The 16,774-nt window shown below is 36.5% G+C and overlaps 1 protein-coding gene across 2 annotated transcripts in view; it reads left to right on the forward strand.

The window, feature by feature from the left end:
• The window catches only part of SLC35B3 (solute carrier family 35 member B3), a 42,613-nt gene that overhangs the window by 1,285 nt on the left and 24,554 nt on the right, over window positions 1–16,774 (forward strand). Inside the window, exons 2-9 of one of the 2 annotated variants that reach the window (XM_082281517.1) lie at window positions 3,005–3,283; window positions 4,532–4,653; window positions 6,504–6,658; window positions 8,127–8,234; window positions 10,289–10,386; window positions 12,806–12,898; window positions 13,304–13,415; window positions 16,323–16,392. In XM_082281517.1, coding sequence (XP_082137643.1) covers window positions 3,083–3,283; window positions 4,532–4,653; window positions 6,504–6,658; window positions 8,127–8,234; window positions 10,289–10,386; window positions 12,806–12,898; window positions 13,304–13,415; window positions 16,323–16,392 — 959 coding nt within the window. In that variant the 5' untranslated portion in view covers window positions 3,005–3,082. The remainder of the gene's footprint in view (window positions 1–3,004; window positions 3,284–4,531; window positions 4,654–6,503; window positions 6,659–8,126; window positions 8,235–10,288; window positions 10,387–12,805; window positions 12,899–13,303; window positions 13,416–16,322; window positions 16,393–16,774) is intronic. The other variant, XM_082281518.1, reaches the window with a different exon arrangement.

A 16,774-nucleotide genomic window follows, 5' to 3' on the forward strand; every position in this document is an offset into this window, starting at 1 on the left:
CTTCAGCTGTTACATAATGTTCCTTGAAGGATGTAGAGAAAAGCAATTACCATGTATCATAGGTTTATGGGTGGTCGTGGGTGTGTCTGGAGTAATCAGTGTTGTTCCTTACTACTTTCATGAGAGATTTGGTAATCTGCAAAAAATTAAATGGACAGATTGTAAAATCTGATGGTGTTCCTGAGGAAATACTTTGCATAGAAATAGTTGAAAATTGAAGATTACGTTAATTGTGTGGTTTAATGCCGGTAGGCAGCTCAGCACTACACAGCCGCTTGCTCACTTTCCTCACTACCCCCAGAGGGATTGGGGAAGAGGAAAGGAAGAGTAAAAAAGAAAATTTGTGGGTCAAGATAAAAATTATTTAAGAAGTGGAGAAGAAATGGAAAAAGAGAAGCACACCAAAACAGGTGATGTAAAGATGATCACCTCTCCCACAGGTAGATCAATGTCCACCCAGTTCCTGAGCAAAAGCTGGCTAACCTCACTGAACTCCCCCTACCCCCCCTTACTTTTTGTTGCTGTCCATGGCACTTCATGGAGTATCTCTGGTTAGTTCAGGTCATCTGTCAGGTTGTGCCCCCTCCCAGCCTGCAGCCCACACCCCAGTCTGTTCACTGCAGGGGTGGGCAGAGGGAGAAGGAGAAAAGGCTTTGATGCTATGCAAGCTCTCTCAGCAATCACTAAAACTCTCAGGTTTTGGACTTTTGAAGCACCCATGACAGTACGTGGCCATGTCTTCTTCTGAGCATATGTCATACTGTTTCCACTTAGCTGAAAAATGAGACTCAAGATTGCTCCTGCAGTACTTGTTCCACCGAGAAACTGTGACATTAACAAATGCTGGGTGCATGTAAGAGGAAGCATTCACTGGACAGGAGAGATCTGAACAGGCATCGACAAAAATACAAGTTCAGCTGAGATGCCACCAAGGGAGAGGTTCCAAACTACATTGATTTTCCTTCACGCTGATTTAATCTTTGGGCTTGAACTTGGAAGTCCTGACTTTGCATGCAATTCTTTTGGGGAGAGTAATAGTTCATATCCTGGGTTTAGTGATCAAGTCACCAAGCATCTTTTGCAGGCAGCTTAGTGGTGGGATGCTATAAACACGGGATTAAAGAGGACTGCTCTTTATCATGCCCAATCTCAACAGCTGTGCACAATGGCTTTTATAAGCTTCACCTTGAAAAAAACTGTTCAGTTGTTCGTTCTTTCATTTTTAGGCTGCTCTAGAATACAGATAGTCTAGAGATGGAAAGGGTAAATTTGTTCATGATCACTTCATACCCACTTGCTCTCATTCTTCTATCTTTAAAATTAGAACTATTTTTTTCTCCTTAGTGGTACTCCGTATTTTTATTGAAAGCAGGTCTACTTTCTTTTCATTGGGGTTTTGTTATGCTAGACAGGTTATGCTTTAATCTTATTTCAGCTCCTAAAATGGGCAACCTGTTTCTTCATCCTCATAGCCCTTTTTTTGCCATTGTTATTTCAATTTTTCTTTGAGGGTGATCAGAACTGTATGATACTGTATGTGAAGGCTCACTCATGCCTCATTGTCTGACATTAGTGCTTTTCTGGTTTTACTAAAAATAGTCTAAAACTTTTTTTTTTTTTTTTTTTTATGGTCACTTCATGTTGGAATTAGCTAAAAATCCACAGGGGTAAACTTTCTACCTCTCACTTTTGATCTTCAGCTGAAGAGCTATGAATTTAAGCACAAGTAATTATGGTACCTAAACTCCTTTTCAGCTCCCCAAGATGTTCTATCAGAACTCTAGTAGGAGTCTTGTACCAACCTGATAGTAGATCATATGAAAAAAGGAAACATAAGCACATTGCAAACTTCATACTAAACCTTCATTTGTCAGCTGAACTTGTAATTTCAAGTATTGTATAGTAAATTGCCAGTGTTCTTGCAGACTACATTTACTGCATGATCTAGTGTTAATACACTAGGACATTTTCCATTTAAAAACAATGGGGAAAGCATTTTTTATACATGTGTGATGAGGTGCATTATTATTGAGCTGGGAAAAACAAACCACTAAACAGCTGAGACAGAGTTTAATTACTGACTGCTCACTGAACTTGATATTGACCTACACTTAAAAGTCTTGGGACAATTGTCTGACCAGTGTGTTTTATCTTAAAAAAAACCCCTCAAACATCATATTTACTGTCTGCTGAGCTGGAGAACAGAATTAATTGCATCTCAGTCTACTAAGCTGCTAAATTCCTTCTCTAGGCTTGAGTCATCCAGTTTTGTTTTCTGTTGCATGTAGAAATAGCTGCATGTGATGAATATTAAAGAGATTGCCATATCATAGACCTCATCAGATAAACAGTCTGATTTTTGAGACTGGCTTCTCAGCCTGCTTCTTTCCATCTCCATGTTCTTTTCTGCAAAAGTATGCAAGAAATAGTGAATAATTGTGAAGATGAGGGGATAACTTCTTCCACTTCATGCCTGTAACTGGTCATTGGCTCAAATCTGTAGTTTTAGCAAGGTTTCCCATGTTGTGGACTAGTCTGGTGTATTTTGCTGTGAAGATGAAGCAAAGTAGGCAGAACCACAGTGCTTCAAAACCAGTTCTTTCACTGTGAGTTTATCATGGAGATCACTTCTCTCCCAGTCACTCCTCTGAGTACATGGATTGGACTAGTTAGAGCTGTTGACAAAATCAAGCTGCTTTTCTATTGCTGATGTTTTGGGGTTGATTCATTGGTTTGTTTGCTTTGTAGAGTGTAGCAATTCTACTTCCCACATGAACCAAAAGTGCTTTCATAAAGTGTTGATGGCCTCTGGTGTTAACTTTGGTGTTCGCAAAGTTAACTGGTACTAACTTTGGACATCAGAAAAAATAAGTAAAATATATGAATAAAAACGATTCAACAAAACTCTGAAACCTTTATATTTTCCCATAAGTGTCACATTCATTTATTGTTGTTGTTGGAAGGCTGTATACTATCTCCTGTCTGACTTTAGCATTTCTTTCAGCTTTCAGACAAAAACCACACAGAAAGAGAAAAGCAGACAGAAGACAACAATAGCACCGAATGCAGCGAACCAGGAGCCATGGATCTGAAATTCACTTCATCAAGAAAATACATTTCCATCAGTGTACCTTCCAAATCTCAAGCTATGTCTCCCCATATCAAATCAGTAGATGATGTTGTAGTTCTTGGCATGAATCTCAGCAAATTTAGCAAACCTACTCAATTTTTCATCTGTGTTTCTGGAGTTTTTATGTTTTATCTAATCTATGGATATTTACAGGTAAATGCTATGAACTTGTGTCTTGGTCCAATTCCTCCTACCCCTTTTCTTTTTCAATAGCATAACAATATAATGTGTATTTTAATATGTATAGATGTTTAAACTAGATATTTATGGCAAAGTCAGCCTTTTAGTATTCAAGAACAGCAAGTAATGTATAATCTAAGTTTCCATTATAGTTCATGTGCCTGCAAAGTTTAGATCACTTTGACTTTCATAACTTGATCTTTTACTTCTGTGTGCAAGATATAGCAAGGTCTTCATTGATGATGAAACCTTTAGATCTCCCTAAGTTGTTCCATGAATGCTGTACATTTATTTTTCTCTTTGCTCTCAGGACATAGCTGAAACATGTACTGTTTGTTAAACAGAGGCATAATGTTTATGCCATTTCAGTTAAACATTTACTGTTCTGCTAATCTTTTCTCTTTTATCTTCAGCAACTACATTTCTGTTCCCTTTTCTCAGTTATAAGTTCACTGAGTGTTCTCAATAAAGCAGTGATTTAAAAACTTGATAATTAAAAATCATGTTTCCAATGCAGTTTTCAAAAGCAGCTGAGAAGTTTTTTAACGTAAAGTTACTCCAAAGACTTAGACAACATTATCAGTGATTAAAAGCAGAATTTCAAAAAGGAAAATGCTAGGTACCCTTTTGTTTCTATAACTGACCTACATAAGTCTTTATGCAGTGTATGTATTCTTCCTTAACAAATTGCTCTGGTTTAAAATGTTCCTACAGCGAGCAAATTCATGAACTCACAAGTGCTATTTAATGCAGGCACTCAAAATATTAGATGTGCATTCCCAAGAGCTGAAAATTATCAGTAAGGATGTTTGTCAGATAAAATTTGTATTAAGTGTATCCTGAGATATTTATAAAATCTGAATTAAAACGGTCTACTGAAGTAAGTGAACTGAAAACCAGCAAAAAAGCAGACAGGAAGCCATCTCTAATTTGAGTTAATTACTAATGGATCAAATGTATTCCCCTGATGAATTGATCCATTAATTTCAGTGTGTTTACAACAACAGTAAATTTTCTTCTTTCATTTTGGAGAACCTAAATGGTCTTTTCTTTTTCAATACTTTGCAAGTTACTTATGGCAGATAAATTATAGTTAATAACCAGCGTCTGCAAAGGCTAGATTTGCATGTACATGAAGGAAAAAGGTCTGTTGATTTTTTTTTTTGTCCATTTAATATTTTGGTGTATGTACATGACTTTGGTGGGTTTTTGTTTTTATAGGAATTGATATTTTCAGTGGAAGGTTTTAAACCTTTTGGTTGGTACCTCACTTTAGTGCAATTCGGATTTTATTCCATTTTTGGACTAATAGAATTGCAGTTGATTCAGGACAAAAGAAGAAGGTATGTGTTTTTCCAAGCATTTTACCCACTGTCCATGAAATTAGAAGTATTTGATACTTATGGTAAATTTAACTTCTGCTTTTTGAATGTGAGTACTGTGAGGCATTGCTAGCAGTTCCATAGATAAAATAAAGGAATTTCTGAGTGATGTAGAGAATGTTTTAGAAGTACCCACTTAGATTTCAGACCTGTAAGTGATTTTATTGACTCTGCTGTCACTTTGTCCCACTTACAGAACATATTGTATCCTTAAGCTGGATGATAGAGACTGACTCATGTATGTGTTGCTTGGGATTATCACATCTAGAATAGAGCCAATGCACTTCACAGCACCTGAAGCCATTTTCCTCAGATATTGCCACCTCCTCACCAAGGGGTTCCTCTAACATGCTGTGCATCTTGGGGAGTGTCAGAGGTCTGCTCTCTGCTTGCCGTGTGGCTGAGTGGATTTGTTCCAAAGGATGTGCTAAAGTTTTGTGGTTTTTATTTGAGACAGCACTCATAACACTGCCACAAAACTGTTCTGTTGTCTATGCAGTTGACCAAGGAGATTTTTGATCTCCTATTTGTGGAAAAGAGATATTTTCTGACTCAATGTAGCCATTCTGCAGCTTCCTACCCATCTATAACCTCTGCAAAGTGTATATTGAGGCACTCTGGAAACTGGAATAGAGGCTGTCATGGTGTCATGAATTTTAAAATTGCCTTATATTCTAGTTGAACATAACTAGTTTTCCTTACCTGATGTCAGCCTTGGATGATTTTGCATATACTGGTTTTAGATTATAAAATTATTTTAGCCAAACAACACAACTTCGATAAATTATTCCTTTTATTTTAAACACTGACAGCTTATATTTCGAGTTACCTGACTTTTTGAGATGCATCAGGTAATATTGCACAGTTACCTTTGGGGTGTTCTGTTACTAGTATTTACAGGTTTTTATTACTAGTTGGTGATGCTTACAGAGCATGACCCTTCAAGTGAGTTTTGTTGGAAATGTAGGTCTGAAATACCTTTTACATTTTATCTTCTATAACTTAGTCACCTTGTAGACATGCAGTAATCTATGTTTCTTAACCTTTAAATTTTTCTTGCATGCCTCAGAGCATGTGTACACCACATAATGAGTTACAGATAAGACAGAATTACAGCAAGACAGCTCCTTATGTTCTTAGCGTGGTTCTGAGTAGGCATGAAAAATAGTCGAACATATGCGCAGCAATAACTGTAAAAAATCACAAAGTGAGCACAAAAGTTACTGTTGGATCATCTGTTGTCAGGTGTTAATTTCATCAAGTTGTGAACAAAACATCTGAAAATGTTCAACGAGCCCCTCTCTTCATGGTATCTGAATCACTGCTCCCTTAGTTTTGTTGTTTCATAAAACAATGGTACTTTTTTAACTTTCTTAATTTTAAAAATGTCAAGGTTCGTGTGAAAACTTCACCAAAGAAGTTGTCACAGTGACCTGTGACAGAACTAAGATCCAGGATATCTTGGTATACCAATCTTCCGTGTTTCCTTTGACAAATTACCTGAAACCTTGGTCTTGATTCTTGTGTAAATAACATACCTTCTCAGAAGGAGGTTAAAGAATTACTGCTTGAATACTTCATGAGCCATAAAGTTTTTATTGTCTTGTATTTGTGCTGTGTATTTGGAGTAATTGAAAGAAGTGAAATATGAAATCAGACATTTATGTGCATTTTTAAATTTCTAAAGAGTGACATTCAGTGAGAAAGATGTTGAAGTTGTATTACAAAAGTATTTCTTTACCTCAATTTCCAAGCTAAATCTCCTCTAGATGAATCTGTAATACAAAGGTTTGTATGTTTATGTTTTGTAGAATTCCTGGCAAAACCTACATGATAATAGCATTTTTGACAGTGGGAACTATGGGTTTGTCAAATACCTCTTTAGGATATCTGAATTACCCTACTCAAGTCATCTTCAAGTGCTGTAAGCTGATTCCAGTTATGATAGGTGGGGTTTTTATACAAGGTAAGTGTTAGTCTTGCTATTAGATGTTTTTATTACTGTTTCTTTGGGAGGGAGTCGTATATAGAATCCTGTACTTTTTAAAATTCCACTGGTAGAATTTTTCCTATAGGAAGAAAAATGGGAATTTCTGAAGCATCTTCTGAGAAAATGTACAAATATGATTAGATCAACAGAAAATATGGGGAAAAACATTCTACATATCAGTTGCAAAACTTTATTTTTACACAAGCTTTCTTAATTTTTAAGAAAAGTAAGTTTGTTTTCTAAAATAAATCCCTTTATAAATGAAACATTTCAATATTGAAATGGAAAACTTGAAATGGGAAAAAAAAAATCCAACCATGATTTGTTGATAAAATTCCTACTCTTGTTTGAGAAGATCAGTTCCTAAATTTTGATTGAATATTTAATCAGCAATACACCTGATTTTTCATGTCTTTGGCTAGTCCTAAAGTCATAGTTCATATTCCCAGAAAAGAAAATGTAATCTGGAGAAAAACAGATAAAGGTTATAGTTATGTGAATAAATATACTCCAGTATTCCTGGATTTAGAAGCCTTAAGTATTTTATAAAAGTTTATTTGTTCCATACACAAAAATTCAGTCACTAAAGCTTTACATGGACAAGTGTTATGGAACAAAATATAGAATGCTGTATTTCTGCCTCTGTAGGTAATTCTGGTCTTCTGGTTGAAAAACAGCTGAATTTTCAGAGGAGATTACAACTTTATATATACACATGCCTGCACAGTATTTACCTTTTATTAGGAGTAATTTTTTATCATTTTAATGCAAAGTGACTGGTATTTTCTTAAAGCTTTGTGAAACTTTTTTATTGTGTTGTTTTAGTGTTATAGTCTCAGAAGCTATTTATTTTTTAATATTGTTTAAAAAATCCAGTTCAAAACAGTTCCCTTGGAAGTTCATGTTCAAAGTTCAGCTTCTGAGCAAGGAATATGTTATTTCAAACAAGATATACTAAGTCCTGCTTTTTCATGTCCTTACTTTCTTTTTCCATTCCCCTCCACAACCTGTAAGACAGTGTAGGGTTCTCTGAGTGCCAAAGTTGTCTGTTAGTGTTTGGAATTGCTTTTTTTCTGATAGGTGAAGGCAGCCAAAATGTCTTGTATGAGGGAAGAGTATTAAGAAAACATCTAAGTGGTCCTGAAGTTAAGAGAATGCTTTGTCAGGGAGGATGTGCTTTGTGTTAGTAGGAGTCAAACCAAAGCTGACCACAAGAATCAGATATTTCCCATTAGGGAAAGGAGTTCCCATAGGGTCCTCTGCCATGGCAGGAACACCGGTTGTAGGAGAAACTAAGTCCGGTTGTGAAAGATCAAAACATTAAATGGTCTTCTGTTTAAGTAAAAGAATGACATTGTGTTTCCTTTGCCTTCTAGTCTGTTAAACAGGATAAACATGAAATTCTGAGTGCTAACGGTCCGTTCTTGCTGTTTGTATTTTGTAGGAAAACGTTACAATATTGTAGATGTGTCTGCTGCCCTATGTATGAGTCTAGGATTAATATGGTTTACTTTAGCTGACAGCACAGTTGCACCAAACTTCAACTTGACAGGTAAGGATATATTACATTTTAGAGTTTAAGAAAATGCTTGGTTTTTCCTACAATAAGCATTCCATAGAAGTTCTGAGTTCTTGGTGGAGTGCCTTCAGATATCGTACTGAAAATGCAAGTTTCATTGCGGTTTTGCACTAGCAGAGCTCTGTCAGTGGCAGAAGATACCTTTATTCAAAGTGTAAGTTCTTAGGTTCCTAAAATTTCTGGAAACTGCACCCTTTTGGTTGAAATGTCTCATGTATTCTCAAGACTTACCCCCGTATATATATATATTAAAATAAATATTTTAAAATTCAGTTGGACCATTTTAAAACTTAAAAAGATTAGTTGTCTTTTCTAGGTAAATTTTAAGTCTTCTTCCATTTCAGAACCATTTACTTTATATTAACTGATGATCTCAGTCAGATTTGCTGTAGTTTCTACGTGGAGTTCTCACATTTTAACCTTTTAATTCTGTCTAAAATCAGAAGCAAAGTAAGGATTTTAACCTGCTTGGATTTAAAAACTTAGTTGAATTTCTTTCTCAAATGACAAAGGATAATTGAATTCCTTAGTTAATTCCCATGACTTGTGTAGAACTGTTTCCATGCAGATTTCTTTCAGAACTAATTTGGGACCAATTTTCCCGATTGTTTTTGCTCATGCTTTATATACAACACGACATTGTTGGTCTCATTCATGGCTTTGCTGCTGCTGCTTCTGCTCAGTACTGCCAGAATGAGTGGAACAATTCTTCTCACACTCCAAACTGTGTAATGGGAGTAAGATTAACATTTGTCTTGTCCTCACATTTCTCCTCTCCATGTGCACTGGTGCTTCAGATTCCAGGTAACCTTTTCATCTCAGTCCAGTGCTGAACCATGCATTTGTCCAGTGGTGTGCCATTAAGCAAGGCTGGAACAATCATGGTGGGGAATGCCCATGGAGACATGCATCCATCACTTTACAGAGTGAAATTGCTGGGCTGGAGCTGTTATTATATCCTTGGACCAGAGCTGAATCCATGAAGATGAGATATCTATATTTTTAGCATTACCAATGTTATTCATGTTATCATGTCTTTTCCATTGAGTTGTACCTTTTCCAATGCCTGATAACTTTGAATGATGAAGAGACCTGGAAAGTCTAGCCATGGAAAGGAAATGGTTCCCAAGCTAAAAACCACTGGTTTAGAAGTTGGTATACATTCAGAAGCTTGCCAAGAAAATACCCCCTTAAACTTCATGGGCCTTAAAAATGTTAAATCTCCCACCTCTGATTGTAAGAACATAGGATTAAGGAAATAAAACACTGCTTGTTTCCAGTTTCCTGCTGACACGATCTTTTAAGGAGCCAAGACTAGAGCAGATTTTGATTTGCATTTTGATGATTAGTGTCTTCTGTAATGTTGTATACTTAGGAAAAGTGTATTTCAACCTGTGTTGATCATTAAATACAACAGTCATGAAAGTTTAGAGGTTGGGAAATGAATTGTGACTGACGTAACTAGAGTTACTAGTTTTTTGTTATTGGAAAACTGATTATGTTATTGACTGTGTAGTGACTTTGTTGTGAGCATATATGATAACCTAAAACCATGGGGCATGTACCTGAACAGTAGTTTTTTTAATTAATGTTTCAGTAATGAAGGATTTCTTCTGTGAGTCCTCTTGCATTTGTTTTACTGTTACATCAAACATTTATGTTTGCCTTTGTCAGGAAAAAAATAATGTGGGATTAACTGCTCAAAAAGAGTATGTTCTCTGGTTATTTATCTCATTAAGTAACTGCAACTGATATTCTGTCACTATTGTTACTACAAAAACTACAGCTGCCTTCTTTACAGCAATGTCCAGATGTTCCCATCGAGCTTAGAGACACACAGTGCTCAGGGGTTAATTGGTGGAGGGAGAGTGGAGGTAGGCACTGCTTTGTACTGGTGTCTTGAAATGTTTTTGCTGACATTTAGAATATGTTGTGGGGGGGTGTTATTATTTTTCTGTTCCTGGGGGTTTTGCCACTACTTTGTTGGTGAATATTCTGAAGAGGGGGTTTTTTGTTTGTTTTAATAGGGGTGGTCCTAATATCCCTTGCCCTCTGCGCAGATGCCGTTATAGGAAATGTACAAGAAAAAGCTATGAAGTTGCACAATGGTTCTAATTCAGAAATGGTAAATACCACATTTGCAATTTTAAAAGAGCATGTGTTATCATAGCTAAGGCCTACATTGACAAAACATGGAACTTAATGTGCTTTTCTCTTGCTTATGAAAGGAAAAGCTCTTAGTGTACTGTTCTTGGGGTTTTCTGTTTGAGGACTTCTGCTGATTTTTCTGTTTCAGTTTTTAATCTTGCAAGGGTGCTGCTTTCTGTGTGCAGCTCCAAATGTATATTGCAGCTACAGAAACACTCATTTCTAGCAACAATTTCTTTGTCTACCTGCAGGCCTGAGATCAATGTAGTGGTTTTTGTATGATCACGCACTTAATCTCTGAAAAATACACACTGTTCTTCTGACAGAGTTGAACATGTGTTACATGGAACATGTTGCTTTTCTTACTTGCTATACTTTATATTCTAGAGTGTGCTAGCACTTGGGAGGCAGGTTTTTTTAAATCTTTTGAAATCAATAAAACTGACTTTCACAGTGGGTGAATATTTTTGTTCCTGATTCAGTGAAATACATAGTTTTGAAGAAGTCTTGTTGACTATTTTTTATATACTTACTTGGAATGTGGATTATCTGTTCATATGGTCTGAGGTTATTTTTCTTTTTAGACACAACTTGTTTAAATTTGGCCTATTTTTCTCTGAAGTTGAGTAAATACAAGTAAATCTTTTACTATAAAAGGCATAATGTAAATAAGACACAGGTAAAAAGTTAACTGAAATTTATTTTTTATATTTGGCATGTATTTGACATTTAACTAGAAAAATCTAGTTTCTCAGGAGAATGGCTTCATAAATGGAGAAGAAGTTAGAAGGAGTCTTCGTTTAAGGCTAGAAGTGATTTAGGATGGCTCAAGATCAAGAAGTTTGAGCTACAAGTGCAGTGGTTTAGGGTATAAAGGTTTTGTTTGTGGTTTAGACATTACATTTCAGGATTTTGTTAAGAGAATTTGGTGCAGAAGTACAAGCAGAATTTTGGAAATAATTTTCTATACTTGAGACTGTGGGTAAAAATTGGATCTGAATTGGAGATCATGTTTAATGGACAGTGATCTGGAAATAAAATTGAATAATAAAGGAACCTGTCATCCACAGGATCTCTCTTACTCTGTCAAATTTGGAAATTGAGCTGGATTTAAGCAGTGATGAAAAGTGAAAAGATGTCTCGTGGCTGACATAGTAACCTCTCTTCTGGAAGGTTATACCTGATTTTGCCTTATGTATCATTCTATGGAAGTGACTTTTATTACACTGCCAAACAAGGAAATAGCAATGTGGTGCTTATTCCTGGTCGTGAAAAGTGAGGTCTTTGGGTACTTAGGGAGACAAGCTGGATGCAGAGGCAAGTGAAGGACTAGAGACTGACTTCTGTGTGTTTGAACAGTGTCAAGTAAAAGCTCTGAGGATCAGGTCATTGGTTTTTAAGTGTTTGAGAGCAGGTCTGCTCTTTAAACATGCATTCATCCTTCCTTATTATAGAGCAGTGATAAGTGGTCTGTTGTCTCATGGAATTGCTATCAGTTGTTAATAGATTTTCCCCAACAACTGAGATACTATAACAAGACACTGAGTTTTGAAAGCACAGTACATCAGCGTGTTCTAGCCAGTATTGTGTAGACTAGTTCTGTTGTCTCACTCCCTGTTTCACAAGAAAAGGCTACTAAATGTTGCCCAAACAGCCGAATGCCTCCTGCTGCATGGCAGGATGGATGGACGGACGGACAGACGGATGGGCGAATGGGCAGTTCCAGCTTCTGCTCTGTTGACTCAACATGGAAAGAATAGATAAAGGTTGTTTTGTTGCTCAGTGAAGCTATGAATTGAATAAGGGTCCAGACAAAATAGCTTACCTGTCTCCTGTCCTGAGTGTTCTGACCACTGAGCTGGTGATTTTTGAAAATCCTGCATGCTGTAACCATGGTGCATGTGTGCCATGCGTGTGAACTGAAGTGACGCAGATGAAACTTACGTGACACTTCTGGCAGCCCATGGTGATTCTGTGCTGTCCTTTGCACATTTGATGTAATACGGATCTTTACTGAGCTGGATAAGTAGCAGAAAATGAAATGTGTAACATGTTCTTCAGACTATTAAATTGCATAGTTGTGGGAAGTTTTATTTAGGCTGTGAAATCCTGAACTTGAAGGATTTACCACAGTTGACAACTGACCTCAGGATATTATTAACTGACTAGCTTTCCAAACTTCTTTTATGTTGTTGTGGATAGGAAGAATGTGTCTAACATTTATTGTTGACTTTTCACTGTACATCAACTATAAATCCTGGTAAAAATATCATCAAACGCTGCAAATTCAGTTCTGAGAAGCTGAGCATATTAATATGGCCAAGCATCTGAAAGCATTTAATTTTGTCCTTTTGTATAGTATCACCTAGTAATTATTTTCTCTTACACTATTCTAGGTTTTGTATTCCTATTCAATAGGGTTTGTGTATATATTATTTGGATTAACATGCACTAGTGGATTAAGCCCTGCTGTAACATTTTGCTCAAAGGTAGGTGTAAAGATTTCCCTTTTTCTATGAAGAACCTCATTGGAAAACCTTGCTCTGTATGATTTAGAAAATCTCACCAATTCTCTCTCTAAAGTTCTATTTTCATCATGTAAATGGGTTAACTTGTATAATTCATACAGTAAGCAAGTTTTTCCAGTCTTTGATGTATAAGATAGGGTAATGTTTTAAAAAGCAGCAAAATCACAGGACCAGATTTATGAGCTTATAATTTCATTATTATTTTTCCATTATTTAACTAAAATTAAATAAGGATTTTTGCATGAATGCATTGTTGAACAGCTTATTATTGCTCAAGCAGTTGATTAAAGTCTGTAGTTTTATGTCATTTTGCAATACCTCAGGGTTTGTTTTATATTTTCCTAACCGGCTTTTTTATTGTTGCAGCATCCAGTTCAGACTTATGGTTATGCATTCCTTTTCTCCCTGACTGGGTATTTTGGCATATCCTTTGTTCTAGCTTTGATTAAAATCTTTGGTGCCCTTCTCGCTGTAACAGGTATGAGCAAATTATATTTTTACAGCCTTTGTATAAAAACAAAGTAATCCTACTCTATTATTTAGGACAGAGCTTTTGAGAATTATTCTTACTCTGGCTTTTTTTCTGTTCTTTGTGCTGACTGATTTCCATAGCATGGATCTTCACTGGTAGAATGTATTTGAAAGCTTCCTGATTCTTCTTGTGCCACAGTTTCAGCCGTGAAGAGCCTGTTAAGTAGACTTGTACATGTAGTCTGTGCTATGTTTTAGTGCAGAAGCAAACACTGTTCTAAATTGAGGAGTTGAAATAGAATCACAGAATCATTTAGGTTGGAAGGAACTTCAAAGGCCGTCTAGTTCCAACTCCCCTGCTATGGACAGGGACATTTTGCACTAGACCTGTTTGCTCAAAAGCCCCATCCAGCCTGGCCTTGAGCACTTCCAGGGACAGGGCAGACACAGCTTCTCTGGGCAGTCTGTGTCTCGCCACTCTGACAGTAAAGAGTTTCTTCCTAATATCTAATCTAAAGCAACCCTCTTTCAGTTTAAAGCCATCCCTCTTGTCCTGTCACTACAGGCCCTTGTAAAGAGTCCCTCTATAGCTCTCATGCAGGACCCCTTTAGGTACTGGTGCTATAGGTCTCCCCAGAGCCTTCTCTTCTCCAGGCTGAACAATCCCTAGTGTCTCAGCCTGTCTTCATAGGGAAATACAGAAAGGAAAAGACACGTATCCTTTAAAATGTAAAGGTAAGGATGTTCTAGGAAGGCATAGTAAGCAATGACATTGTTTCTAAGCACACGCAACTACAAACATTAGTCACAAGGGCCTGGTGGGGGGGAAGGTATAACAAGATGTCATGTAGCTATTTTCCTTTCTTCTTCCCCTAAAAGACGCCCTGGTTTCTGTCAGGTAATGCTCTACTTCATTCACTGTAGTGGAGAGGAAAATACATCATTGTTTTCTGACCTGAGGATTGCATGCTCTGATTTCCTATCAGTTATTTCCTCTGCAGCATATCTGTCTCGTATTTGCTTTTAACCAAGTTCAGTAGCTCTCCTGACTGGAAACTGACCCAGAAGAGAGGGTTGGTTCATGTATTAAAATACTTCTCTAAAGAAAAAGCCTCACTATACTAAAAAAGTTTTAAAATGCTGTAGAATAGTAAACCTTTCCCAGGTTTTCCTGTGCCTGACCTTGACAATTCTAACACTTGAGCCTTTTCTGTCTTGCCTGTAGCAATATGAAAATGTTTATTGTGCCTTGGAAGAACACCACATTCATTACTGTCCCTCCCACGTCCCCCATCCCCCCTCCCCCTTCTTGAGGGGAGTGGGGTGAAAGAGTTTAATGAAAATTGTATTTCTATTAGCAGAATGAGAAATTATCAGACTTAATTGGGAAAAAGAAGAAAAGACACTTAATTTAGAAGGAAATGGTTACATAAATATTTTAATTAATAACTGATTTGAAAGAACAGAAATAATTGTAATTAGAAAAACTGAAGTAATTTAACCATTTTTTAAATTATTCATCTGTAAACTGTTTTCTAATTAAAACTCAATTTTCTTTTTCGTTCTCCTTTAATTTTTCATGTAATAGAAAATCATTTTATTTGATGCACATAAATTTCTTAAAATGTAAAAAGAAAATTATTACTGAAAAGTTGAGGTTGGGGCAGATGAAGCAGTAGCGAGGGCTGTTTCTTCTACTACAAAACACACTTAAATGAATATTAGTTTGTGGGGTAGAGTTGGGAAGAATGAAACTTGCTTTTCTAGCCATAGCAACATGAAAATACATCAGTAGTCATTGGTTCCTTTTGCCAGTTGTTGCAGTAAGACTAATTTGCAGTAAGACTTTCCAGTATGGTATAGTAAAAGGTACTTCATGGTAAGCAAAATATTTTCTGTTAATAAAAAATGTATTCTTTAGGTACAGATCTACTGCACCCTGTACTGGGGTCTTTCTCAGGTGAACCCTGTGCCATCATACAGAATAACACCTTCTCAGGCCCTCAGCCTGCATAGCTAAACCTGTGTGCCTGGCTGCATTCTTACTTTGTTTTTAAACATTTTCTACTACTTTCACTCATGTGTTGATTTTGTTTCAGTGATAAACTTCCTGGGTTTCCTGGTACACAGTTTGCTAGTAATGCTTTATGCTTGTTCATTGCAGATAGCATTGGAAATGTTCAGATAATTGTTGGAGCTGTAGTTTTTCAGTATTTCAGAGCAATCAAAGAGTTTATTTCCAGTTTGGAAACAGGATTGTGTTCTCCACTCTTCTTACTACCTTGATTCTTTCTAGTGAACAGATCACGTGTAGAAGAAGATCTCTTAGTGGTTTTGAGGAAATCTCCCTAATGCAATCATTGAAGTCAGTCATCCTTGGTCTCTTAGGCTTCTAACCAAAATTGTAACTCTCTGCACTATTAGAGAAATTTTTAGTAACTTCAAAAGAATGATGCGAGGATAATCCCATTCCACTCAAAAACAGAGCCCAAAACACCATAGAATTGTAATAACATGAGGTGGAAATGGCAAGATATTTGACCTTTGGTCAAAGCTTTAACAGATGAGTTTATATCATGAGTTACTTGCAAGGGTTGTTTGTTGCTCTCAGAGGCTGTGGATTGATTAGCATGAAGTTTTTAAATAGCAAGTCTTGTTCTGGAAATTTCCTTGCTGCAGAGAGTGTGACTGGAGATGTTACCACTGGCACAGTGTACTCATTCTCAAACAGCACATGGTTCCAGTGCTGTTTTGCACTGCACTGGTGCATCTGCAGTCTGTGTTTGCACCAAGGCTGTGATCATCATTTCAGTGAGACACTTAGTTATTTTATGAGGTCACCTGCTAAGCCTTTGTTATGTTCTTTTATTGTAACTGAATTCTTAAAGAGGTTAATATTTGTTTTTGTCTGCAGTAACAACAGGAAGAAAAGCAATGACCATTGTGCTTTCCTTTTTGTTCTTTGCAAAGCCATTCACATTACAGTAAGTATTTATAGTGTTTTACAAAGTATTTTATAAAAAACCATGTTCTTCATCATGGAAATAGAATGACACTAATTAATCATTTTCAGGGTTTAATGCTTGTCATTTCATATCTTCTACAAATGTTGGCAATCTACTGTAAATATTGACTGGCTTGTTGATACCAATCATGCTAGAGAAAAGAGTTTACATTTTTCTAAAGGTCTGAATGACAGCAAAGAAAATTTAAGAAAAGCCTTACATAATATCTAGTGCTTATGATACATAATAAATTGTTTGGGTACTTTGTCTGTGGTGGAAGATTTGGCTAAAAGAAGGGGTTTTCTCCATTATGGTATTGTTCCTGCTTTTATAAGCTCAGATTTGAATTCTTAGCTAGCCC

The sequence above is a fragment of the Coloeus monedula genome, assembly GCF_965178545.1.
Source record: "Coloeus monedula genome assembly, chromosome: 1".
In the NCBI taxonomy this organism is placed as follows: domain Eukaryota; kingdom Metazoa; phylum Chordata; class Aves; order Passeriformes; family Corvidae; genus Coloeus; species Coloeus monedula.